Raw genomic sequence first — 26,898 nt, 5'->3', positions numbered from 1 at the left:
CTATATTTATGTGCATGTGTGCACAGTCATGTCTGACTCTTTGGGACCCTGTGTACTGTAACCCACCAGGCTCCTACGTCTATGGGATTCTCTCCAAGCAAGAATATTGGAGTGGGTTGCCATGCCCTCCTCCAGGAGATCTTCCTGACCCAGGGATTGAATCCGAGTACCCTGTGTCTCCTGCATTGGCAGGTGGATTCTTTACCACTGAGCCACCTGGGTACCCCTTTGTATATTTATATGTGTATGTAAATGTATATTTAACATAAATAGGATCATACTTTATATAGACTCATATTACCTTGTATTTTGCACTGGCTGTGAGTGTTGTCTGCTAGACTGTTCTGCTATGATGAAAATGTCTGATACAGAGATCACTGGCCACTTGAAATGGGACAGTGTGACTGAGGCACTGAATTTTAAATTTTATTCCATTTTAATTTGAAACTATTAGAATTTAATAGCCACATGTGGGTCGTGGCCATTGTGTTAAACAGCTCAGATCATATCTGCCTTTGAATTTTGTAAGCCTTCTTGGTATTCAGAATACTTCCTCATTCTTTTCTTGTGTTTTACAGAATATGTCAAGTTTCCATACATCCTTTATTTTTTTCTCCTCTAATGATTGAGGAGCTCTATATCCTATTTTTCTTCTTCTGGTAATTACTATTAAATTTCTAACAAGGATGCTTTTTTCCTGTATTTCTCTATCAATGTAAAAACTTAACCAATGTTTAAAATATTCTACTACCAAACAAGACAAACTGTATAGGATATTTGGATTTCTCCTTCCTTTACATATCCTAGGTTTTGTTGAAATAATGTGGGATTTTAATTCCATCTGGCTTCTTTTCTTTTTGCCCTTGTATTATAATAAAGCTTTTTTCTTAACTGTTGTGTTATATTCACATCCATAGTTTAAAAAATGTCTTAAACCGTCTTGACAGCTTTACTGTTTTTATTGCTAACCACTATTTCTTATAAACTGCACCCTCTCCTTTCTTCTTTGAGTATTTTCTCATTTAATTTTTTTATTAGAGTGTGTGGATGATATATTTTCTAACCTCCTATATGTCTGAAGATGCTTTTTTTGCATGAGCCAGAGTCTGGATGCAAGCATAATTCTGTGATGATCGTTTTCCTTCAAGCTCCGTAAACATTATTTTATTATCTTTTTATATCTTTCAGCATTTAGTGGAACAGATGTTTCTCTGCCTGTCTGCTTCTCTTTCTTTTATAGGCAACCATATTCATTTTCTTTGTTTTGCCTTGTTTTCAGTCTAGAAGCTGCTGGGATTTTTCTCCTCATTTTTCTAAAAACCAAGGGTTTCCGTATCATTTTACCTTCCAGGATCACTCTTTTCTTTACTATCTGACAAAATGGCTCAAGCTCATACATATTCCTGGGGGTCTTGTGGCTGCTGAGGTTTTCATGGTCCTCCAGCACATCCGTGTGGCCCCTGTCTCCCCCATCACTAGCTCTGAATGCTTTGGGTCCTGTAGCATTTCTCCCTAGACTTTTTTTTTTTTTCACATAATGAGAACCAAAGATGATATTTAATTGGAATGAGAAGAGAAAACAGATTATAAATTTAAAAATCTGAGAAATACTACAAGTATAATTATATCCAGAGAAACATCATATTTTAAATTATAACTGTCTGACACCTCTTTATAATACAATTTTATGTACATTTTGGCTGATTAGTTTCTGATTGCTTTTTCATGTGAGATGATTTTGTAATATTTTCTTTGGAGGGGTTATGCAGATAATCCAATGTTTCTTTTAACATGGTTGATTAAAATTTGTTTGACAGTTGGATAGTTGGGATTCTTAAGTATTGCTGTTGTTTAGTCACTAAGTCCTGTCTGACTCTTTGTGACCCCAGGGGCTGTAGCCCTCCAGTCTCCTCTGTCCATGGGATTCTCAGGCAAGAATACTAGAGTGGAATACATTTAATTCTCCACTCCCTAGACCTTTGACCCTGAGTGGAATACATTTAATTCTCTTCCCTCCCACCTCCCCCACCGAGAACCACTAAATACCGTTAGATAAAGGTTTTGTGACTCTAGAGGGTAGGGTTTGACTATTTGTTGTTCAGTCGCTTAGTTGTGTCAGACTCTGCGACCCCATGGACTGCATCACCCCAGGTTTCCCTGACCTTCACTGTCTCCTGGAGCTTGCTCAAACTCACGTCCATTGAATCAGTGATGCCATCCAACCGTCTCGTCCTCTGTTGTCCCCTTCTTCTGCCTTGTCTTTCCCAGCATCAGGGTCTTTCCAATGAATCAGGTTTGACTATAGCCTAAGGCAGAAAACAAGTTCAAATTCAATGTCAGACATCATTGTTCACCTAAGGGATTCAGTGGCATCCTTTCCACCCCACCTGCAATAGGTCGCAGCCTCCTGCAGTGCCCCTCTGAGAGTGGTCTCTTAATCCTCCCACTTCCGCCTCTTCTCCAAGTTCAAAGTCCAGCTCCATCGCCCTTTCTTTCATGACACTTTCCCCAGTCATTGTAACTGAGGGTGACAACCCCTGGCAAAGGCCCTGTGGCCCTTACCCAGTGCATTCTTCACCCAGTGCCTCTGCACCCGTCACACCCCCACCCATCTTCTCGGCCATCTTCTCAGGCAGACCCTTGTTTTACCAGAAGGAAGCTCTGGCTCACAGGTAAGTGACTTGTCACAGGGCCACATGGTGCGCCGTAGGCAGGAGAGCGGACCTTCCCCATTGAGGGAACTACAGCTTCCCCATTGAGGGAACTTTCCCATTGAGGGAAGCTGCAACTCTCCTGGGAGAGAGACGTGAGCGTTTGTGTCCTGTGCTGCTGTTATTTCGGGACTTGACCCGCACAGCTCGACCTGTACTGTAACGAATAGGACTTCTGTATGTCACCCTTGACTTTGCAGGGACCTTTGTCTTTTATAATTAGTAGTATGAGCATATGGTACAAACTTCAAAAAGCGCAAGAAGGGTATCCTGTGAGGAGGAATTCTCATTCTGCCAGCCTTGAGTTTCCCTCCCCGTGAGCATCTCCTGACGCCAGTTCTTGACGTGTCCTCCTGGCATCCTACACGTGTACAAGGCTGCGGGGTGTGTGCTTGTGTGCACGAGCGTGCTTATGTGGAACAGGCATTCACCACCAATGGCAGCATGCCCCTTCATTCCTGCACCTTGAATTGTCACTTAACAGTGTATCTTGGAAATCCATATACATATTTTTGTGAAAGTGAAAGCTGCTCAGTTGTGTCCGACTCTTTGTGACCTCATGGACTGTACAGTCCTTGGAATTCTGCATGTCAGAATACTGGAGTGGGTAGCCTTTCCCTTCTCCAGGGGATCTTCCCGATCCAGGAATCAAGCCGGGGTCTCCTGCATTGCAGGCAGATGGATTCTTTACCAACTATCAGGGAAGGCTATTATATATAAAAACCCGTAGACCAATCTCATTTTTTGTTTATTTGGCTGCACTGATCTTAGCTCCCCAGCAGAGGATTAAACCTGGGCCTTTGACAGTGAAATCATCGACTCCTAACCAACCACTGAACTGCGAGGGAATTCCCTCCACCTCATTTTTCCAAAACTGTCTTATTTTTTTATTTAGCTGTTTTTATTTTTGGCTGTGCTAGATCTTTGTGGCGGAATCGGCTTTTCTCTAGTTGTGGGCGAGCGGCGCTGCTCTCTAGCTGCGACGCACTGGCTTCTCGTTTCAGTGGCTCCTCTCTCTGTAGGGCACAGGCTCTCGGGTGAGTGGGCTCAGTAGCTGCCGCTTTGGGCTCTAGAGCACAGGCTCACTAGCTGTGGCTCATGAGCTTAACTGCTGCGAGGCATGTGGGATCTTCCAGGATCAGGGATCGAACCTGTGTCTCCTGCTTTGGCAGGTGGATTCTTCACCACTGCGCCCACCAGAGAAACCCTGAACCTAATTTTTTGAAAGACTGTGTACCATCATTGCATGGATGTCCCACTACTCATTTAATCTGTCCCCTGTTCTTAGATCATGAGGCTGTTTTCAGTCATTTGTGCTAATGAAACAATGCTGAAACAAGTATCCTTGGATGTATGGCACTTCTTCAAAATATTTCTTCATGAATAATTTAAAAGCTGTTCCCAATAACAAGTTTTAGGCAGGCGGTATGGTGTGTGGAAATGAGTATTAAACCAGGAATCAAAAAACTCCCCTTTAGTCAGATGTCGAAATAGAGGTCAATGAATCTCTCTGGGTATGAGTGTCTTGACTGGGAAATTGAAGAATTTGGCTCTCAAATTCGTAGGATTTAACAAGTATGCACTTTGTCCTGAGCCCTGTCCCATCCCTCAGGTTTAAGAACCAGAGACCTTGTGCCTCGGGTACTGTGAGGCCCCCAGAGCTCCTTGGATTAACCTTCTGGTTTTCACAGCCCAAAGGTCGGGGGCAATATAAACAGTGGCAAAAGAGAGAGGCCTGTCCTGCCTGACTCCTGACTTGTCCCCACCTTTAAGCTGTCATCCTAGGCATTGCCAGCTATTCCTTCTCTTTCAGACACACTTTCTGAGCTCTGGGGTGTTTCTGTGCTTTTTCACATTTTTATTTTTTAATTTTGTTTTTAAAACATTTATTGAAGTATAGTTGGTTTACAATGTTGTGTTCATTCCTGCTCTATGACAGTTATACATGTGTATTTTTTTCATATGCTTTTCCATTCTGGTTTGTCATACAGGGCATTGAATATAGTTCCCTGTGCTATATGGTAGGATGTTGCTTTTTTATCCATCCTCTGTGTACTAGTCTGCATCTGCTTTTGCTTTTTTTAAAAAAATGTCCTTGTCTCTTTCCTCTACCATCCCAAAGTGGACCATGACCTCTGGCTCCCTTTTGGATCTGGGAGGTCCTGCCCTTTATGTTTGAGAACTCAAAGTTCACTTTTGTGATTCCCGGGGAAGAATGCCACCTGCACAACCTCCACTCGGCCTCTGAACCTTGACTGCCTCTGGAAATCATGTTTTCTCTGCATCTCATTTCTGGCCTTTGCACTTGGTCTCGTATCACAGACTCATCACTCAGCTCTTCTGCTCGAGGTCAAGCAAGAACAGAAACTCTGTTCCAGTGTTTCTACCTACCCCTTCGGAGGCATCAGTCCCTGGAATCCCTGCAGCCTAGATGAGATCTGGCTATTACCTTCCTGCTGTTAGAGCCTCCTTGCCCCTCCTCACATATTTAACTGCCTGAGATGATGATTTTCCTTACCTGCCAGGCACATCTTGTCCCTCGCTTCTGCATCAGATTTTTCTGGGAGTGTGGTGGGGCAGGGGGAGCCTGATGTTTTTGTTACACACTGTAACCATAAGGATTTCATCAAAACATAGAACATTCCTATAATGAGAGAATTGGTTAGGTCCATGAGCATCATTGGAATTATTCAAAAGAGGAAGTATTATTAAAAATGAAAATTGGATCTAGCAAGAGAATTCAGAAATAGGAATATCATTTGAAAAGCACATCAAATTGTGAACTTTGTTGGCACATTAATCTTATTAAATTTAACAGTGGTTATGAAATATTGAAATGAATCACAGCCAGAAAAAAAATTTTTTGTGACTTGTTAATCATCTTCCTTTACTCTGAAAGATCCGGAAATGAGAAAAGTCATAGAAGTGGGAGCTACTGTGTAACTGTGTACGGGCTGATCTTCTGTCATAAAAACATTTGTGAGCGTGAGTGAGAAAGGCTGTAGGAAATAGGGTAGTTCTGAGCCACCAGGGAAGTCATCTTGAAGGCTATGCTCTACCAACACCCTCAAACCTTTTTGAAAAACTTGATTTTTCTACTTGTTTTGTTAACCATTTCATCTTGGAACAGTGTTAAGTGCAATGCAAGCAAATACGCTTTTAAGAAGTTTGTGAAATAACTGAACAGTTTATATTTAGTTTTTCAGTTATGTGTAATGATCTTAAAGATATACAGTTTTTAGGAGCATTTAAAATATTTCTTCCTTCATTCTGATCTTGGATAATCTGCAAAGACAGGTCTTACTTGACAGACTAAACTTCACGCTGGACTATTTCTGGCCAGTGCGTATTGATGAAATTTTATGATGCATTAGCAGCAGACTCAAGTTCAATCCTTGGGTAGGGAAGTTCCCCTGGAGGAGGAAATGGCAACCCACGCCAGTATTCTTGCCTGTGAAATCCCCATGGACAGAAGAGCCTGGCAGGCTACATTCCATGGGGTCAGAAGAGCCTGGCAGGCTACATTCCATGCTCAGTCATGTTTCCACAGCTTTATTAGAGTTGGATTTTTGTTTGCTTGTTTGTTTGTTTAATGATTTTTTTTTTTATTGAAGGATAATTGCTTTACAGAATTTTGTTGTTTTCTGTCAAACCTCAACATGAAAGAATTGGATTTTTATGGGAAGCAAGCCTCAAATGTGTTGGATAATAATGAAATAATCATGGAAAAAGAAGGCTACTGAGATAGAACCTGTTTTCCCACCTTCAGATTATGTTAAAGGCTGAAAGAACTAGAAACTTGGGAACAACCCAGCATCTAAAAGAGGGAATTGGTTAACAGACTGTAGACTAGAAACTAGCAAAGGGAATCGTCCAGGGTCCTGCTCTAGCTGGGCCGGGACTGCCCAGGGCTTATTGGTGAGCCACTGCCGGAGACAGCCACCCTCCACTGCTGACATGGAAACATTGGGACTGTTGGCTGGTCCTGCTGTGGCCTCTGCCCCATGCTCCAGCTTCAGTAGCTACCGCTGCCTGTCTCCTTGGCTGACCTTTATGATGATAAAGGTCATTGTCAGTTTCTGCTCCTCACTGGTCACAAAATTCTAGGGTAGCTTGGAGCTTGGAGCTCTCCAAGGTCTTCTCTGTGACTTTCTGCTTTGACCAGAGATGATGTGGTTCTAAGGAACCTCGGGGAAGGAAGTTGCTGAGCTAGGATGAAGCTTCCTAATTGATGAGATAGCTGAAATCCTGTTGAAGGTCATGCTGTGAGGAAGCCAGGTGCTGAGGGTGGCAAGGTTGGCTTCTTGCTCTGGACTGTGCGTCACACTTGGGGAGGAAGCAGATGAAGAAGTTGTGACTGGAATCGCACAGACTGGCTGCTGAGAAAACAGCCTCACTCAGGACTTCCATGTCAGTCCCGTGATTAAGGCTCTGTGCTCTCAATGTAGGGGCATGGGTTCGATTTCTGATTGGGGAATATCCCACATAATGAATGGTGTGGGCAAAAACAAACAAACAAAAAACCAGACTTACTCATGGCACTTCTATTAAGAGAACCTGAACTGTCGATAAAACCAGTTCTGGAGTGGGGCAGCCATGTGATCGGCCTGTATCAGATGGGTGCCCTGATGGAGTATGGGAACAGCCTGTGGCCAGTACTCTGGAGAGTTTGAGTTGACCTCAGCCCAACTCCCCTGCAGCTGGGGCTGTGAGTTCTCTTCCATCAACTGGGCACTGTGATGCTCCTTGGGTTACCCCTACATTTTTCTTAAACTGCGCCAAAATCAGCTTATATAAAATTTTCCTGGGTAGTGCATTTCCCTGTCAGTAAAGTGACTTGAGATCCCAAAGAGAAGACACATACACACCTATACACAAACATACAGATCTGTTGCTGCTGCTGCTAAGTCACTTCAGTTGTGTCTGACTCTGTGCGACCCCATAGACAGCAGCCCACCAGGCTCCCCCATCCCTGGGATTCTCCAGGCAAGAACACTGGAGTTGGTTGCCATTTCCTTCTCCAGTGCCTGAAAGTTACTATTCAATAAAAGACCACCCGTTTAATTTTTTTTAAATGTTCACAGAAGAAGAGGTCATTTCCCAAAGAAGACCTCTAGATTGCCAATAAATATCTAAACAGAAACTCAGCCAGTAGCAGTGCATAAATAGGAGGTGATATAGCATAGTAATTAACTGGCTCCTGGAGCCTGAGTGACGGATTTGAGTCCTCGGCTCTGCTGCTATTTAGCTGTGATGTTCAGCAAGGTACTTAACTTGTACATACTGTGGTTTCCTCTTCTGTGAATTGGGAGCAACTATAGTCAGAGGACTTAACCTCACACAGTTGTGATAGTTTACATGGTAGATATGTAAGGTGCTTGCCCTGTGAGTGCACTAAAGTGTTAACAGTTATGCCGACAACCATAATGGTGATGAGAATGGTGGTATGATGGTGGTGATTGTGATGTTGATTGTAGTGATGGTGGTTATGGTGATGTTAGTGGTAATGATAATGGTGATGATGATGTTGATTGTGGTTATGGTGATGGTGGTGGTGGTGATGATGATGGTGATATTGCTGGTGGTGATAATGATGGTGGTTATGGTGATGTTGCTGGTGGTGATGATGGTGGTGGATATGCTGATGGTGGTAATGATGATAATGTTGATTGTGGTGGTAGTGTTGATGGTGATGTTGCTGGGGTGGTGATGATGGTGGTGGATATGGTGATAGTGGTGGTAATGATGATAATGTTGATTGTGGTGATAGTGTTGATGGTGATATTGCTGGGGTGATGGTGGTGGTGGATATAGTGATGTTGGTGGTAATGATAATGTTGATTGTGGTGATAGTGTTGATGGTGATGTTGCTGGGGTGGTGATGGTGGTGGTGGTAGGGATGATGCTGATGATAGTGGTTATGGTGATGTTGATGGTAATGATGATAATGGTGGTGGTGATGTTGATTGTGGTGGTGGTGATGTTGCTGGTGGTGATGATGATGTTGATTGTGGTGATGATGGTGATGATGATGGTGGCGGTGATGAGGATGATAGCGATGATGATGTTGATGATAGTTATGGTGGGGGTGCCAGTTTATTGCCAAAATGCTTGTACCAACATTGTATAAGTATTCCCTTTCCTCACATTTTTCCAGTATCATTAGACTTGAAAATGTTTGGCAAATCAAGGAGAAAAAGTAGAATCTGAGGTGGTTTCATTTTCAGTTTCCTTATTGCTGGTGAGGTTGAGCATCTTTTCATAAATTTATTGACTATTAGGATTTCCTCTTTTGCAAATGATTTATTCATATCCTCAGCCCGTTCTTCTCTTGGTCTTTTATCTTCCTAATGATTTTTACATTGATTTCTCATTCATCCAGCAAATATTTATTTTATACCTCAGACACTGTTAAGGTGCTGAGAGTACAATGGAAGAGGTTGTCTTATGGATTTTATGTTCTAGTCAGAAGAAGACAAATACTATATTCTTAGCTCTCAAGAAGTTATGTGAAGAAAAATAAAGCAGGATAATCATAATAATAGCTGTCATGGACTGAGGGATTTCTCTGTCAACTACTAACATATTAACTTGTTTTATCCTCACAATTCTGGGAACACCATCTTTTGAAAACTTCATCTTTTGCAGGCAAGGAAACCGAAGACAGAGAGGTTAAGTAATACATTCCAAGTCACACAGCTGGGAAGTAGTAGAGGCAGGTTTCAAAATCAGGTGGTCCTACTCTAGCTAAGGCCTGTGGTCCTAACCAGGATAGTATGTTGCCTGTCTGTACTATGCTGGAGATAGAATGTAAACAGGAAAAGAGCTTTCTATTACTACTTTATCATGTGTTTTATAAATACCTCACTTCCTTCCTCACCTCCTCTGTAGTTTTAAAATTTTGTTTATAATCACTTTGCCACAAAATATTTAACTTACATGTAGTCAGGTTTTATCTTATAGTGTGTACTTTTGGGTCCTTATTTAAGAAATTATTTCTTTCACTGATATGAATTTACTGTCATTCTTTTTAATTGGATTTTTTAAAAAATGTTTATTTGGAGGTGTTCTGGTCAGGCCAGATGACTTGTGGGATCTTAGATCTTAGTTCTCCCACCAGGGATTGAACCTTGGAAGTGCGGAACCGTAACCACTGGACCACCAGGAAAGTCCCTGTTGTCATTCTTTTGCTTATTCATTCAGCAGATATTTACTTGAGCATCTATCATATGCCAGATGCTATTCTAGGTATGGATAGATGTTGGCAAAGCCAACACAAATCATTTCAGTACTGATTTATGATGTAATCATCAGATATCAAATTCTTGTATGTAATGAGTATTACTGGCCTGCCTACTCCACTTCTTTGATCTATTTATTCTTGAGCTTTGTTGTATCTTAATAATGTTTTAGTTGTCAAGGCATTGTGGTTATTATAGACAGTTTAGAAAATGCATGAAAATACAGAAATGATTAAAATCACTTATAATCTTACCATTTTCTATGCAGGAAATTGAAAATCAAAGGGGAACGTTTTGTAAAATAATTATAACGTCAGACTATTGATGGTCATTATGGGGAGGGGGTGAGTGCTCTCTCTGGTGGAATCCTCTGAAATCTAAAATTGTTTCTTGGGACTTCCCTGGTGGTTCAGTGTTAAGACTCCACCTTCCAATGCAGGGGGCTCAAGTTCCATGTGGCACAGCCAAGAAAATTTTTAAAAATTTAAGAATTGTTTATCTTTGGCATTCCATACCATACATCAAACTCTTAAAATTGACCTGTTAGTTATGACAGGCTATTCAGAAAACTAAGGTCATGGCATCTGGTCCCGTCACTTCATGGCAAATAGATGGGGAAACAGTGGCTGACTTTATTTTTCTGGGCTCCAAAATCACTGCAGATGGTGATTGCAGCCATGAAATTAAAAGACACTTACTCCTTGGAAAGAAAGTTATGGCTAACCTAGACAGCATATTAAAAAGCAGAGACGTTACTTTGCCAACAAAGGTCCGTCTAGTCAAGGCTGTGGTTTTTCCAGTAGTCATGTATGGATGTGCGAGTTGGGCTATAAAGAAAGCTGAGTGCCGAAGAATTGATGCTTCTGAACTGTGGTGTTGGAGAAGACTCTTGAGAGTCCCTTAGATTGCAAGGAGATCCAACCAGTCCATTCTAAAGGAGATCAGTCCTGGGTGTTCATTGGAAGGACTGATGTTGAAGTTGAAGCTCCAATACTTTGGCCACTTGATGCGAAAAGCTGACTCATTGGAAAAGACCCTGATGCTGGGAAAGATTGAGGGCAGGAGGAGAAGGGGACGACAGAAGTTGAGATGGTTGGATGGCATCACTGACTCAGTGGACATGGGTTTGGGTAGACTCTGGCAGTTGGTGATGGATAGGGAGGCCTGGCGTGCTGTGGTTCATGGGGTCACAAAGAGTCAGACATGACTGACTGACTGAACTGAAACTGCTATAATGACTAGACCCTACAGTGTAACTGTTCAACATGATAAAATTTTTTCCTTATTGATGGGACAGCCCTGGACAGGTATCCAGATGGATAGTAAGGGGACTTCCCTTCATCTTGTCAATCAGGGTTTGGCCCCCTTCCATCACATGACTTTGGCATCCTCTACTGTCTCATCTGATACCTGCCTCCAACCAGCCCAGGGGAGGGAGGGCATCAAGGAGCACCCCAGGCTCCTCTCTGGGCCAGCAGAAAGTGGGGGCTCATGTCTATTCTCATGCCAGAGACTGGAACCCAGTCGCATGACTGTACCTGACCTGCCAGCAACAGGGAAGCATAGTCTGGCTGTGAGCTCCCAGACCAAGCGGGAATGGGTCTTTGTGAGCAGCTGGCAGTCTCTCTCTCTCTCTCTCTCTCTCACTCTCACTTGTTTCTCCTGGAGCAACTGTAAAACGTTTACAGTTTCCTATAAAACGTGTTCCTTTGCTCATTCCATTAAGTCCTGGTCTGCAGAATCTCTGACTACATCAAAGAGATTTGCAGGATGTGCTTATTAAATGTTTGACATTTCCATGGCTGAGAAATAGTCCATTGGTTTACCCTTGGGGTTTGAAACGTGCCAAAGATTCTCTTTAGGCAGAAATGCAAGTATCTGGCCTTCCTGGGGTAGCAAAATGGGGAGGTTTTTCTTTATGGATTTTTCATATGAATTGTGGGGGAGGTGGAAAATGGAACTTCTCTTCTTAAAAATCCAAGAGATCTTTGTAAAAGGGCTGCATGATTTCCGTGGCTAAAGATATGGGATTCAGTAATCAACTTCAGGCAGCGACTCTGAACCCTTTTCTCCATCGGATTTCCCAGAAGAATCTTCTCAGGCAGGGATTTTCCTCTTATCCTGAGGGGTTCTCAGTATCTTTCCATCCCCATGGAAGAAATTTAATCTGCCACTTTTTCGGCAGCTTTGTTGAGATACTATCCATGTACCTGTGATTCACTCATTTAAAGTGTGCAGTCCCATGGCTTTCATTGTATTCAGAGTTGTATAGCTGTGACCAAAATCAGTTTTAGAATGTTTTCATCACACCAGACTGAAACCATGCATCCCTTAGCTGTCACCCCCTGACACCCTCTGTCCTCCCAGCCACTCACAACCACTGATCCATTTTCTTTCTCTTTAGACTTGCCTTTTCTGGCCATTTCATATAAATGAGATTATACAGTGTGTGGCCCTTTGTGACTCTTTGATTTGGTATAGTGTTTTCACAGTTTATCCATATTGTTGCATGAATTAATACTTCATTTTTTAATTGCTGGATAATATTCCATTGTATGGATATACCACATTTTCTTTATTCACCAGGTGATGGGTATTTGGGTGGTTTCTTCTACCTTTTGGGTATTCTGAAAAATGCTGCTATGGATACTTGTGTACAAGTGTCTGTGGGCACAGGCATTTTCGTTTCTCTTAGTCATCTACCTAGGAGCCGCGCTGCTGAGAGGCGTGGTAGACCTGTGGCATTTTGAGGAGCTGCCGGACTGTTTCCCAGAGCTCCTGTGCCGTTTTACACTCCCACCAGCAGTGTATGAGGTCCCAGTTTTTCCACATCCTCGCCAACACTTGTCATTATCTTTTTTGGTTCCAGTTGTCCTAGGGAGGGTAAACTTTTCAGCTCTGATTCCCAAATTCTAGTCTCTTAAAGGCTAGACCCCTGCCACCCTTCCCCTGCATGCAGTGCAGTGCGGGGCACAGAGTAGACAGCTCGGTGAATACAGGGTAATGGGCTGCGATCAGCTTCACCATGCAGGTAGGGAGAACTGTAGCTTTCAGAGATCTTCTTCCTCATGGCAGTGTGTGATTGGAACTGTCCCAAAACCCAGAATTATTCACGCATCCATTAAAGAAGTACTTGTTATAAAAATCTACTAGTACTGGGCAGTAAAGCATCGGCAACCTCAGGGGCACAAATAGGAACAGCTGTGCCCTTCACATCCTGACACAGATGCACACGTAAATCACACGACCACCGTGCAGCAAGCTTACCACTGAACAAGGCACCAGCCACGGGAGCCCTGAGGAAGGGAAGCCCGAATCAGAGAATGCACAAAACCCTACTACCCATGGCATATTTCTAGCTCCGGTATCTGGCTGCGATGTTTGTTTAAACCCGATCGCTAGTCGGATATTTCTGGAAGTCCTTAACTACTAGATGATTTTCTTTTTCCCTACTAGATGATTTTAAACAACGGTGCAGATTTGATTCTACCGATGAAAACAAACTGCTCGTTTTGGGGATGGGAACGCATTACTATTTTTAGACCAACAGGGTGTCATTTAACGGGCACTGCTTTCTATTTCAGGATTAGGGAGAACAGGGAAACACACATCTATAGCTCATCCACTTGCCCTTTTCTAAAAAAAATAATAATAATTGTTAGTGTCTTTTATTTTATATATTTTATTTTTTGACAGAACCATGTGGCATGTGGGATCTTAGTTTCCTGACCAGGGATCGAACCTAAGCCCCTTGCAGTGGAAGCACAGAGTCTTAACCACTGGACCACTGAGGAAATCCCTCATGTGCTTGTCTTTTAAACACTTTTTCTCACTGTTGAATATACCTTTCATGCTTTGACTCTGGAGAGAAGTGAATTAGTCACTATAACTCAAGAAGTTTGTGATTTTAATACATAAATAACCACCAGAAAGAAGAGTTCCTCTGTGACCTAGATATGGGGTGATGAGACTGCCACCTGGGGTCCTCTTAGTGGTAAAGACCAAGCCCACAGCTCTGTTGGGTTAAATCAGCACCACTTGTTCTCCCTGGCACCATATGCGGCGGGTGGGGGTCTCTATCCTCAGGGGACCTCTAGCCTCGGCTGTCGGAGGCCCATCGCCTTCCAGTGCAGCATCTCGACGAGGCTACCAGGCTGGCTGGGAGGGGAAGTCAGCAAAGAGAAGGCACAGCACCCTCACATGCCTGCCCCCTGGGAGCTCCACCTGTTCCATCTCCTCGTCTTCCATTGGCTCAGCAAACAGCCTGCTTGGGCCCACCTTTCTCACCTCAGGTGGGGGAGTGTATGGGTCATCCCCTGGGATATCCACAGGAGGGGGGTCAGAAGTACTGGTGAGCACCAGTAGCGTTTATCTGAGTAGGAAAAACCCAGTTCTCCTCCTGTGTTCTTCTGACTCTAACCACTGTCCCCCCAGCTCCTCTGACACCAAGCACGTCTGCAGTGCCAGCAGGGATCCTGCATTGACTCTGACATCGTCCACCTGGAGACAGCGTTAGATCCCACAGGTGGAGGGCCCGGTCCCACCAGACTGCACCCTCCCCCCTGGGGACACAGTCCTAAGTCCAGGCTGTCCCCTGTGCCTCTGACCAACCAGCTACAAACTTGAAGTTCTTCCCAAGAACCCCTCCTTATAGTGGTTAATTTGAATTCACAGTCCTCAAGAAAACACTTTTTAGGGAATTTCTTGGTGGTCCAGTGGTTAGCACTCCATGCTTTCAATGCTGAGGGCCTGGGTTCAATCCCTGGTTGGGGAAGTAAGATTCCGCATACCACACAGCTTGGCCAAAAAAAGGAAAAGAAAACACTTTTTACTGCTTACCAGTTTATTGTAAAAGGATGTGATAAAGAATACAGATGAACACCCAGGTGGAAGGGGTGTGTGGGGCAAGGGCCGAGGGCTGAGACATGGAGCTCCCAAACCCTCTTCAGGGTCCACACTCCCAGCCTCTCCCCAGGTTCACCAGCCGGGAAGGTCTCTGCTCCTGAAGGCTTATGACTGATAATTAACTCCATTTCCTGCCCCCTCACATCTCTGGAGAACTGCAGATGGGGGATGAAAATCTAAAGATTCTGATCTTTATGACCATCCAGGAGCCCACCCAGAGGTACCTCATGAGAACAGAAGACACTGCTACCACCACCTGGGAAATTCCAACAGTCTAGGAGCTCTGTGCCAGGGACTGGGGTCTTATATTTTCTCTATTATCTCACATATATTTTTAAAGAGAGAGATGAGAGACTTTCTGTTCTTAGGGAGCCTACACTCTAGTGGGAAAAGCAGGTAAGAGCACCAGGTTTTATGTGTGCTAGATGGGAGGATATTGTATGAGTGGCTCAGAAGGTAAAGAATTTGCCCGCTATACAAGAGACCCAGGTTCAGTCCCTGAGTCAGGAAGATGCCCTGGAGAAGGGAATGGCAACCCACTCCAGTATTCTTGCCTGGAGAATCCCACGGACAGAGGAGCCTGGCAGGCTCCAGTCCTTGGGGTCGCAAAGTTGGACCCGGCTGAGCAACTAACACTTGCACTTCAGAGGGCAGGAGGAGCATTGGGTTAGGAGCACCTACTTCAGGTTAGAAAGGAGCAAGAAGGATTCTTGAAAGAGGTGATTCTTGGCTTAACTCTTTGCTTTTTTTTTTTTTTAATTTATTGAAGTATAGTTGATTGTTGTGTTAAGTGGTTCAGTTACACATACATATATTTTTACGTATTCTTTTCCATTATGGTTTGTTATAGGATATTGCATATAGTTTGTTTACCCACTCTGTATATGAAAGCTTACATCTGTTAATCCCAGCTTCCTGTTCCTCCTCTCCTTCAACCCCCTCACCTTTGGCAACCGCCAGTCTGTTCTCTGTGTTCATGAGTCCGTTTCTGTTTTGTAGATAGGTTCATTAGTGTCATATTTTAGGTTCTAAATATAAGCGGTCTCATAGGTATTTTTCTTTATCTTTCTGACTTATTTCACTTAATATGATAATCTTTAAATCCATCCATGTTGCTGGAAATGGCATTATTTTATTCTTTTTATGGCTGAGTAGTATTCCATGCTATACATTCTTTATTCATCTGTTAGGGGCTTGCCAGGTGGCTCAGTGGTAAAAAGAATCCACCTACCAATCCAGGAGTTACAGGAGAAATGGGTTCAGTCCCTGAGTCAGGAGGATCCCCTGGAGGAGGAAATGGAAACCTACTTCAGTATTCTTGCCTGGAGAATACCATAGACAGAGGAGTCTGGTGACTAATTCCTCAACCAGGGATTGAACCCACGATCCCTGCATTGGAAGTGTGAGTCTTAACCACTGGACCACCAGGTAAGTCCCCTGAGGCCACATCTTAATATGTGAAGCTTTCATCTCCTGGGCTAAAGAGACTCTTGGTGAAAGTAAAAGAGAAGAGTGAAAAAGTTGACTTTAAACTCAACATTCAGAAAACTAACGGCATCCGATTCCATCACTTCATGGCAAATAGATGGGGAGACAGTGGAAACAGTGACAGACTTTATTTTGGGGGGCTCCAAAATCACTGCAGATGGTGACTGCAGCCATGAAATTAAAAGACGCTTGCTCCTTGGAAGAAACACTATGACCAGGCTACACAGCATATTAAGAGGCAGAGACATTACTTTACCAACAAAGGTCCGTCTAGTGAAAGCTACAGTTTTGAGTAGTAGTCGTGTATGGATGTGAGAGTTGAATCACAAGGAACGCTGAGCGCCGAAAAATGCTTTAGAACTGTGGTGCTGGAGAAGACTCTTGAGAGTCCCTTGGACTGCAAGGAGATCCACCAAGTCAATCCTAAAGGAAATCAGTCCTGAATGAGATGGTTGGGTGGCATCACCAACTCGATGTACATGAGTCTGAGTAAGCTCCAGGAGTTGGTGTGGATAGGGAAGCCTTGCATGCTGCAGTCCATGGGGCCACAGAGAGTCGGACACGACTGAGCAGCGGAACTGAACTGAACTTCACCTTCTGGAGATGTTGGGGATGCGGAACAGTTTAATCCATAGTCTAGCAAGTGCTGCCTCAGTGCTCAGTCGTGTCCAGCTCTTTGGGACCCCACGAAGTGTAGCCTGCCAAGCTACATGGCAGGCTATGTATTCATGGGATTCTCCAGACAAGAATACTGGAGGGGGTTGCCATTTCTTCCTCCAGGGAATCTTCCCAATCCCGGGACTAAATCCACATTTCTGTGCCTCTTGCACTAGGAGGCAGATTCTTTACCACTGAGCCACCCTGGGAAGCCCAAATACTGCCTGGGTTTTTGTATTCTCCAAAGTGTAAGTCACTTAGTTGTGTCTGACTCTTTGCAACTATTATAGTCCATGGAATTCTCTAACTTCCATTCAAATGCTGAGAATCTCATTCTTGAGTTAATCTTTCTCTTTTCTCATTTTCTTATAGACAGCTGGGAAAAGCCAGCATGCTTTCAGCCTTCTGCCCAGAAAGGGAATGGCACCCCACTCCAGTACTCTTGCTTGGAAAATCCCATGGATGGAGGAGCCTGGAAGGCTGCAGTCCATGGGATCGCTGAGGGTCAGACACGACTGAGCGACTTCACTTTCACTTTTCACTTTCATGCACTGGAGAAGGAAATGACAACCCACTCCAGTGTTCTTGCCTGGAGAATCCCAGGGACGGGGGAGCCTGGTGGGCTGCCATCTATGGGACAGGGTCGTGTCCAACTCTGTCAGACTGAATCGGACACGCCTTAGCAGCATGCTCATTAGGTCCATTTTCTATTTTCTAGCTTCGCTCCTGGTTAAATAAAAAAACATTTAAATCTACAGTGAGACTGTTTTTCTACCTATCAGATTGTCAGAGATAAAAATATGGTTATATTTCGGTGCTAGCAGAGATGTAGGCAAACTGATGTTCTTATTTACTGTTCTGTCCTTTGTTCCTTTATGTGTGTGCACGTGTGCTAAGTCGCTTCAGTTGTGTCCAGCTCTTTGCAGTCCTATGGACTATAGCCTGTCAGGCTCCTCTGTCCATGGGATTCTCCAGGCAAGAATACTGGAGTGGGTTGCCATGCCCTTCTCTAGGGGATCTTCCCAATCCAGGGATTGAACCCAGGTCTCCCGCGTTGCAGGCAGATTCTTTTCCCTCTGAGCCACCCAGGAAGTCCAAGAATACTGGAGTGGGTAGCCTGTCCCTTCTCCAGCAGATCTGCCCAACCCAGGAATTGAACCAGAGTCTCCTGCATTGCAGGTGGGTTCTTTACCAGCTAAGCTACTAGGGAAGCCTCCTATGGGTAAGGTAATTTTTCCTCTCTGGCTCTGTTCATCTTTGATTTTCTGTAGTTTAAAAATGATTTGCCAAGATACTGTTCGGGTGGCATTTATCCTTCTTGGTATTCTCTGAGCTGCTTGGATCTGCGGGTTAGCTCCTGCTATTGATTTGGGGAAATGCTCAGTCATTATTGTTTCAAATATTTCTTCTGTTTCTCTCTCCTCCTTCTGGTGCTCCCATCATAGGTATGTTACACTCTGTGGTTTCCTCACAGTCCTCGGATACTCTATTCTTCTTTTTTCCATCTTCTCTTTGCTTTTCAAGTTTGGGGGGTGGTGGTGGGGTGGGTTCTGAGGTTTTCACTGCTATGTCCTAAGGCTCAGAGATTCTTTCCTCAGCCACATTCGGTCTGCCAATAAGTACGTCGAAAGACATTCTTCATTTCTGTCAGTGTTTTGATTCTTCTTGGTTCTGTTGGGATTTCCACCTCTCTGCTCACATCACCCATCTGTTCTCGTGTGCTTTCTGTTTTGTCCATTTGTGCCCTTAACATATTAATCATAGTTGTTTCCAATCCCAGGTCTGATCATCCCAATATCCCTGCCTTGTCTCGTTCTGATGCTTGCTGTATCTTTTCCAACTGTGTATTTGGAATGCCTTGTCATTTTTTTTTTTTTTTAATCTTGATAGCCAGCCATGATGTACTAGGTAAAAGGAACTGCTGTAAATAGGCCTGTGGTCATGCCATGGTGAGGTGTAGGGGGACGGGAAGCATTCTACGGTCCTGTGACCAGGTATCAGTCTTCTGGTGAGCCTGTGCCTCTAGACTGTGACCTCACAGACGTGGGATAGGATGGCTTACGGGGGCTGGAGTTGGGTATTTCCCTTCCTCAGATCAGTTAGGCTCTGATCATAGCCCAGCTGGTTAGGTTCTGATTGACTAGTTTCTGCTGAGAACAGGCCTTGTTAAGAAGCACAGAAAGTCTGGTGTATTTCTAAAATGATTCCTCTGCCAGAAGGGGATTCTTCTCCAGTATCTACCGTGGGAACCTGATTGGGCTCCAGGGGTAAAGCTCACGAGAGTATGGGGGACCCCTGTGACTGGGCTGGTAACTCTCAGGCTTGTCCACACACAGCCTCCAGGACTATGTGAATCACAGTCCCGGGGTTCCTCCCTGAGCACTGGCTCCCGTGGAGGTTGCCACTTTTGAGTCTCTGCTCCCGGAAACTGTTGCTCCAATCTTGGGGGCAGCATTTTGTCCTGTGTCCCTCCCTCCCTTAGGGATCTCAGAGGAATTGTTGGTTTTTCAGTCTGCTAGGGTGGAGTGGCGAAGAAGGCAATGGCACTCCACTCACTGTTCTTGCCTGCAGAATCCCAGGGACAGGGGAGCCTGGTGGGCTGCTCTCTATGGGGTCGCACAGAATCGGACACGACTGAAGCGACTTAGCAGCAGGAGCAGCAGCAGCAGGGTGGAGTGGTGACTTCCAAGCTTCTTACATGCAGAACCAGAAACTGACTTACTGTTGGTGGGGTGGAAACTGGTAACTGCTTTACTAAATACCATATTTAGTAAAAATAAAAATTGTGCCCTTTGACCTAGCATTTCCACCTATGAACAAACTAGCATGAATGGACAAAGATGTAAGTACCCGAAGATTTTTTTGCAGCAGCATATTTAATATAGGAATGTTGCATAAAATATGCTATACTTACACAAGGGAATGCTACCCAGTTGCTAAAAAGAAATGAAGTAACTCAATATATCCTGACATGGAAAGAAAGAAATCCAAGACACATTTGTTCAGTGGAAGGAGAAAAAAAGCCAGATTTCAAAATAGTGTGTTTAAGATTCAATTTTTGTTTAAAATTTACTCATAGTAAAAACAGAGGCATGCTTAGAGACGAAAGACTATTTTTTCAAAATTTATGCCAGAAAAACTATTAGTTTCCTTTGAGGGGCCCTTTTATAAGGCTGTTGATGTATATATAAGGCTGTTACTTAATGACATTTGTCTTATAATGAACATGAACTTCATAATTAGTTAAAAATGCAAGTCAGAAAATAGGAACAGATAGAGCTAGTTAAGGACGATGGAAGAGGAGACTTCCCTAGTGGTCCAGCAGTTAGGAGTCCACACTCCCGATGCAGAGGGCCTGGGTTCAATCCTTGGTAAGGTAACTGGAACCCACATGCCACAACTAAGACCCAGCACAGCCAAATTTAGAGTAAATGAATATGTAAATTTCAAAAAAAGAGTGATAGAACTGATATTTCAATCACTTTTCCTTGCATCAGGTGATAATGCAATAATAATCTCTGACTCTAAATTTGAATTTATCTCTGGGGATACTGTAGGAGAGTAGGCTCAAAGAAATGGAAATTTGAAATCTCCTTGTGTCTCTTTTGCTCTTTCAGAAGATGACAGCTCTAAGATGACAAGGGTTCCAAACAGAAATATTTTACCAGTGATTGTTTTTCGTTTTTACATGTAAAGTTTTTAATTGTTAATTCATCTAATAAAAATCTTTATCAGGAGACATTTCCCCCTTTGCAGAGAAGCACTTTCTTTGGTTCTGTTGTGTCAAGATTAGTGGTTTGTGTACCCAAGAGACATTTATAATGACATATTTTACAACACGCGTCTCTCCCTGACTAAAGAGTACATTAGCGGAGTGGATACCTGTGAAAGCTATTTGCCTTCCATGATAAAATAGCATTTATTTCTATGCTTTTCCTGCTCAAATGACATCTAAGCACCCTGCAGGGTCACCAAGTGTAGACTAATAATCTTCTGAGTTCCTGCACCCAGTTCCAATGGGGAGGGAGGAACTTCCCACATAACAACAGGTGCTTCTCAGACTCCAGCTGGGTGTCCCACAATACAACTCAGTTCTGACACTGTCTTCTCAAAGACAGCATTGGATTCCACAGGTTACGGGCTCAGAACCCCCTTCTTTTGGGTTTTTATGCAGCCTCTCTTAGTTCAGTTCAGTCGCTCAGTCGTGTCCAACTCTTTGCGACCCAATGGATGCAGCACGCCAGGCCTCCCTGTCCATCACCGACTCCCGGAGCTTGCTCAACTCATGTCTATCGAGTCAGTGATGCCATCCAACCCACCTCATCCTCTGTCATCCACTTCTCCTCCTGCTTTCAATCAATCAGTTCTTTGCATCAGGTGGCCAAAGTATTGGAATTTCAGCTTCAGCATTAGCTCTTCCAATGAATATTCAGGACTGATTTCCTTTAGGATGGACTGGTTTGATCTCCTTGCAGTTCTAGGGACTCTCAAGAGTCTTTAACACCACAGTTCAAAAGCATCAATTCTTCAGCACTCAGCTTTTTTTATAGTCCAACTTTCACATCCATACATGACTACTGGAAAAACCAGTAGTTTTAACTAGACGGACCTTTGTTGGCAAAGTAATGTCTCTGCTTTTTAGTATGCTGTCTAGGTTGGTCATAGCTTTTCTTCCAAGGAGCAAGCGTCTTTTAATTTCATGGCTGCAGTCACCATCTGCAGTGATTTTGGAGCCCAAAAAAAAAAAAGTCTGACACTGTTTCCACTGTTTCCCCATCTATTTGCCATGAAGTAATGGGACCAGATGCCATGATCTTAGTTTTTTGAATGTTGAGTTTTATATCAACTTTTTCACTTTCCTCTTTCACTTTCATCAAGAGGCTCTTTAGTTCTTCTTTGCTTTCTGCCATAAGGATGGTGTCATCTGTGTATCTGAGGTTATTGACATTTCTCCCAGCAGTCTTGATTCCAGCTTGTGCTTTGTCCAGCCCAGCATTTCACATGATATGTTCTGCATATAAGTAAAATAAGCAGGGTGACAATATATAGCCTTGATGTACTCCTTTCCCTATTTGGAACCAGTCTGTTGTTCCATGTCCAGTTCTAACTGTTGCTTCTTGACCTGCATACAGATTTCTCAAGAGGCAGGTAAGGTGGTCTGGTATTCCAATCTCTTGAAGAATTTTCCAGAGTTTGTTGTGATCCACACAAAGGCTTTGGTGTACTCAATAAAGCAGAAGTAGATGTTCTTCTGTAACTGTCTTGTTTTTTCGATGATCCAACGGATGTTGGCAAATTGATCTCTGGTTCCTCTGCCTTTTCTAAATCCAGCTTGAACATCTGGAAGTTCACAGTTCATGTACTGTTGAACCCTGACTTGGAGGATTTTGAGCATTTCTTTGCTAGCATGTGAGATGAGTGCAATTGTGCAGTAGTTTGAACATTCTTTGGCATTGCCTTTCTGTGGGATTGGAATGAAAACTGACCTTTTTCAGTCCTGTGGCCACTGCTGAGTTTTCCAGATTTGCTGGCATATTGAGTGCAGCACTTTAACATAGATGCAGTTGATTACATCATCGGCCGTTTTTGTTTGGTTAGACTCCAGCCCTGCTTGCCTCCCTGAGGTCAGGGAGTGGGATTGACAGTTCCAACCTTCTAATCACAGAGTTGCTCCCCTGGTGACCAGCCCCCATCCTTCAGTTCAGTTGCTCAGTCGTGTCCAACTCTGCGACCCCATGAATCGCAGCAGGCCAGACCTCCCTGTCTATCACCAACTCCCGGAGTTCACTCAAACTCATGTCCATCGAGTCGGTGATGCCATCCAGCCATCTCATCCTCTGTTGTCCCCTTCTGCTCCTGCCCCCAATCCCTCCCAGCATCGGGGTCTTTCCCAGTGAGTCAACTCTTCACATGAGGTGGCCAGTGTATTGGAGTTTCAGCTTTAGCATCAGTCCTTCCAGTGAATACCCAGGACTGATATCCTTTAGAATGGACTGGTTGGATCTCCTTGCAGTCCAAGGGACTCTCAGGAGTCTTCTCCAACACCACAGTTCAAAAGCATCAATTCTTTGGCGCTCAGCTTTCTTTACAGTCCAACTCTCACATCCATACATGACCACTGGAAAAACCATAGCCTTGACTAGACAGACCTTTGTTGGCAAAGTAATGTCTCTGCTTTTGAATATGCTATCTAGGTTGGTCATAACTTTCCTTCCAAAGAGCATCCTTAGGTGCTTCCAAAAGTCTCCTCCTTACTGTGACCTAAGGGGCACCTTGAAGTATCTCATCTCTTAAGAAGTTCTAAGCATTTAGGGAACTGCGATCCAGGAACCGTGGATCAAAAGCAAATACATATTTGGTCATCTGAATATATATGTATTTCATTTCAATCATAATGCTGCACATCCTAATGTAGTATAACATATGTTTTTCCTAAGTGATTAATTTCATGCAATTCAGATTTTACATAGTGACCTACCTGTTGTTGTTTTTACAAACCCTGTGAATTTTCTAACAGAAGTCCTGGAGGGGACTTGGGTGCCAAAAAGAAAAAGAAGAAACAGAAGAGAAAAAAGGAGAAACCAAATTCTGGAGGCACCAAGTCAGACTCGGCATCCGATTCCCAGGAGATTAAGATTCAGCCGCCTTCAAAAGTGAGAACTGTGTTTTATTTTAATCTCCGTGGTGTTGTATGCCTGTGAAAGTGGGTCTGAGCAGCTTAGGCGAGCACCCTTTTGGGGCAGAGGTGTAGTTAGGGTGTTGCCATCACCGTGTACTGCATGGCAGGGGTCTCTGTGGGATATTTACAGCTTTCCCAGAACTCACGTTGGTACCTAGATAACTAAGAACTCCATACTGGGCTTCTTTGTGTGTGTGTGTGTGTGTGTGTGTGTGTGTGTGTGTGTGTGGTCTGCCTACATCTTGCCCCTTTCTCAGCAAACTAGTATGTAGCTTATAATCATAGAAGGAAGTCTCTGTGTGACTTCCTAACTCTTGTTAGGTTTTTAAGTTACACTTAATGTTTGATTCCTTTTTGTTCAGAAGATATTCACATTTTTTATTTTCCTGGGTGTCTGTCTAATTACTTGAATACAGCACCATCAGGCAGCAGATTTCAGCGGGAGCCACCACGGGTAAGTTTCATGTTGACTTTGCCTTGGACCAGTCTGCAGCGGCCAATCCTAATTCCATTGCCAGAGGGTGGAAATAACCAAACCAGAAGTGGTCTAGCTGGGCCCTGTGTCCTGTATCCCTCTGGAGGTGCTGATGCCAGATGCCCCTTCCTGGGGTCACCCCAGTCACCCTGGCTGCAAATAGAGACCTCGTGTGCGAGGCCCAGGAACGACAGAACTCTTGGTGCCAGACACAGCAAAAAGAGGGTAGAGCTGGGCATGTAACAAACAGGCTATCTGGTTGTTGTAGCTCCGGGTGAGCTGGGGAACGCATGGTATCCTGGCAGGAGCTCGGTCCTGGCCCTGTTGGCCATTGAGCCAGGTGCCTCTGCCAGGCTCTGCCCCTCCCAAAGCTACCCAACTCACAGGCTCTTGTGAAGTCGTAATCAGACCATCTTTATTATGTGGTGTTTATACTGTATACATGGCAGTCATTATGGTTACACAAGTTTTGTGGGGTCTAAATTTCTTTCTTGCACAAAGTTTACATCATATGACAGTGGGTGAGTCTGGCAGGTGGTTTTGTTGTTGTTGTTATCAGTTTTAAACCTAAGGACCAGGAATCACCAAGAAGGAAAATTACTTGCCCCAATTTTTCCTTGACTGCTTTTGTGGGGTGAGAAGACAGTGCAGTCTCCATCAATAGATTTTCAATCTGGTTCTCAGATAATAAATAGTCTAGCCACAGTTATAGGTTCCAAGGTAACTCGTATAAGCTGGTAAGATATCTTTTTTATTTCTCAAGGTTGCTTCATCAGGTAAATGTAGTGTCACTTACATGCATTCATGACTATCTCCTTATTCCTTCTGTCCTCACCACCAGCTGCTGCCAGTCCCCATACCCCTGGTGATTTTGGGTCCTTCCCCTACCTCTGGTCACTTAGAAGAAGCTACATAATGGGAATTTGGGATTAGCAGATGCAAACTCTTACATGTAGGATGGATAAACAACAAGGGGTTTCCCTGATAGCTCAGTTGGTAAAGCAACTGATCGCCTGCAATGCAGGAAACCCCAGTTCGATTCCTGGATCGGGAAGATCCTCTTGAGAAGGGATAGGCTACCCACTCCAGTATTCTTGGGCTTCCCTTGTGGCTCAGCTGGTAAAGAATCCGCCTGCAATGCCGGAGACCTGGGTTTGATCCCTGCGCTAGGAAGATCCCCTGGAGAAGGGAAAGGCTACCCACTCCATTGTTCTGGCCTGGAGAATTCCATGGACGGTATAATAGTCCATGGGGTTGCGAAGAGCCGGACATGACTGATCGACTTTCACTTTCTTTCACAACAACAAAGCCCTACTGTATAGCACAGGAAACTATATTCAACATTCTGTGACAAACCATAATGGAAAAGAATATGAAAAAGTATACATCTGTGTATAACTGAGTCACTTTGGGGTACAGCATTGTAAATCAACTCTACTTCAAAAATTTTTTTTAATTAAAAATAAAATGAGTGGATGAATAGAATTTTAAGGAAAAGGAACCAGGCAAGGCAGGAGGAATTGCTAGCATGTTGTGGTAGAGAAATTCTTTCTTTTTTAGTGAAGTCAGAATTGCTTTAATGTGGGCTTTTCACTACATCTTAAAACCTGAGGCTCCTTTCTCCTAAACTGATGCCAGCTCAACATAAAACCATCAATTACAGTGACTTTTAGAGATTCTTTAGTTTCAAGAATATTGTGGTTTATGCTCAAGAACCAAAATAAAATGATACTTGGGTTCTTATACACTTCATGGTGATTAAAGACTTGGACATTTTTTCCATGGTATTAAATTGGAAACTAGTGGGCAAGGAGTACAGTTGGTGTTTAGTATTTCCCAAGGAGCAGATACGGAGAAAGAGAGGCGTGTCTGACTCTCACATCGGAAATACAGTAGTGGGAGACTAATGTGGGATCCTTACCTAGTCTCTCCTTTCTAAACACTCCATCTGGTGCTGCTCCGGAAGGTGACTGGATAGGTTTAAGAGTTTACCATAGCCGAGTGTACTGCTCTGTCACCGTGGATTTGAAAGTTGCACTTACTTGAATCTACTTTAAGAGCATCATCTGTGAAAACGTTGAATCACTGTGTTGTATACCTGAAGCTAATATGACATTGGAAATCAACTAGACTCATTTAAAAGAGAGCATTGAATAGTGAGCACTGGGACATAGCTACGTCATAAATGGTGATTGTATATAAAGACTGCTGGTCAGCCTGCTGAGGCAGAAGCCACTCTGAGGGTTTCTTTATGGAGACGGGCTACCATCATTGGCTTCCTTGAAACAAAGATGCTGATGCATGTTTGTTATGAAAGAGTTAGAGTTTGGTATATTCATGTTAGAGGATTTAACTCAAATAGCAGGAAAGAATTGCTATGGCAAATTCAGTACAGACACTATAGATATATTTTTGTAAGACTAGGTTCTACTTGGCCTATTGTAACATAAATGGATGCATGTTCAAGCATAATTAGCTTAAATATACTGTCCTCTTACTTTCTGTATAAGGTGTAAGTCTCTTCATTGTGTTGTTGGGGGCTCAGGTGGATGTAAATTCATTTGGCTAGAAATCTGTTACTTTTGTGTTGGAGGCTCAAAGGAGATCCAAAAAGAGACATCTAAAACTACCATAAGTCAACAACAATGTAACTTGGTTAAATTAGTATGTGTAATTGATGTGTGAACCTGATGATTTAGACCTCAATCAAAATATAAGATAAACAGCTTACAAAATTTGTGG

General features: G+C 43.6%; 1 protein-coding gene across 2 annotated transcripts in view; it reads left to right on the top strand.

Moving 5' to 3' along the window:
- The window catches only part of NMT2 (N-myristoyltransferase 2), a 56,420-nt gene that overhangs the window by 3,912 nt on the left and 25,610 nt on the right, over window positions 1-26,898 (top strand). The window contains exons 1-2 of one of the 2 annotated variants that reach the window (XM_052650998.1): window positions 23,561-23,655; window positions 24,098-24,135. Coding sequence is in view for 1 of the 2 variants with exons in the window: in XM_052650997.1 (XP_052506957.1) it covers window positions 23,520-23,655 (136 nt within the window). In the remaining variant the exon portion in view is untranslated. Of the gene's footprint in view, window positions 1-23,519; window positions 23,656-24,097; window positions 24,136-26,898 lie in introns of those variants that run through there. The other variant, XM_052650997.1, reaches the window with a different exon arrangement.

The sequence above is a fragment of the Budorcas taxicolor genome, chromosome 13 (genome assembly GCF_023091745.1).
Source record: "Budorcas taxicolor isolate Tak-1 chromosome 13, Takin1.1, whole genome shotgun sequence".
NCBI lineage: Eukaryota > Metazoa > Chordata > Mammalia > Artiodactyla > Bovidae > Budorcas > Budorcas taxicolor.
This window is presented reverse-complemented; position numbering and strand designations above follow the sequence as displayed.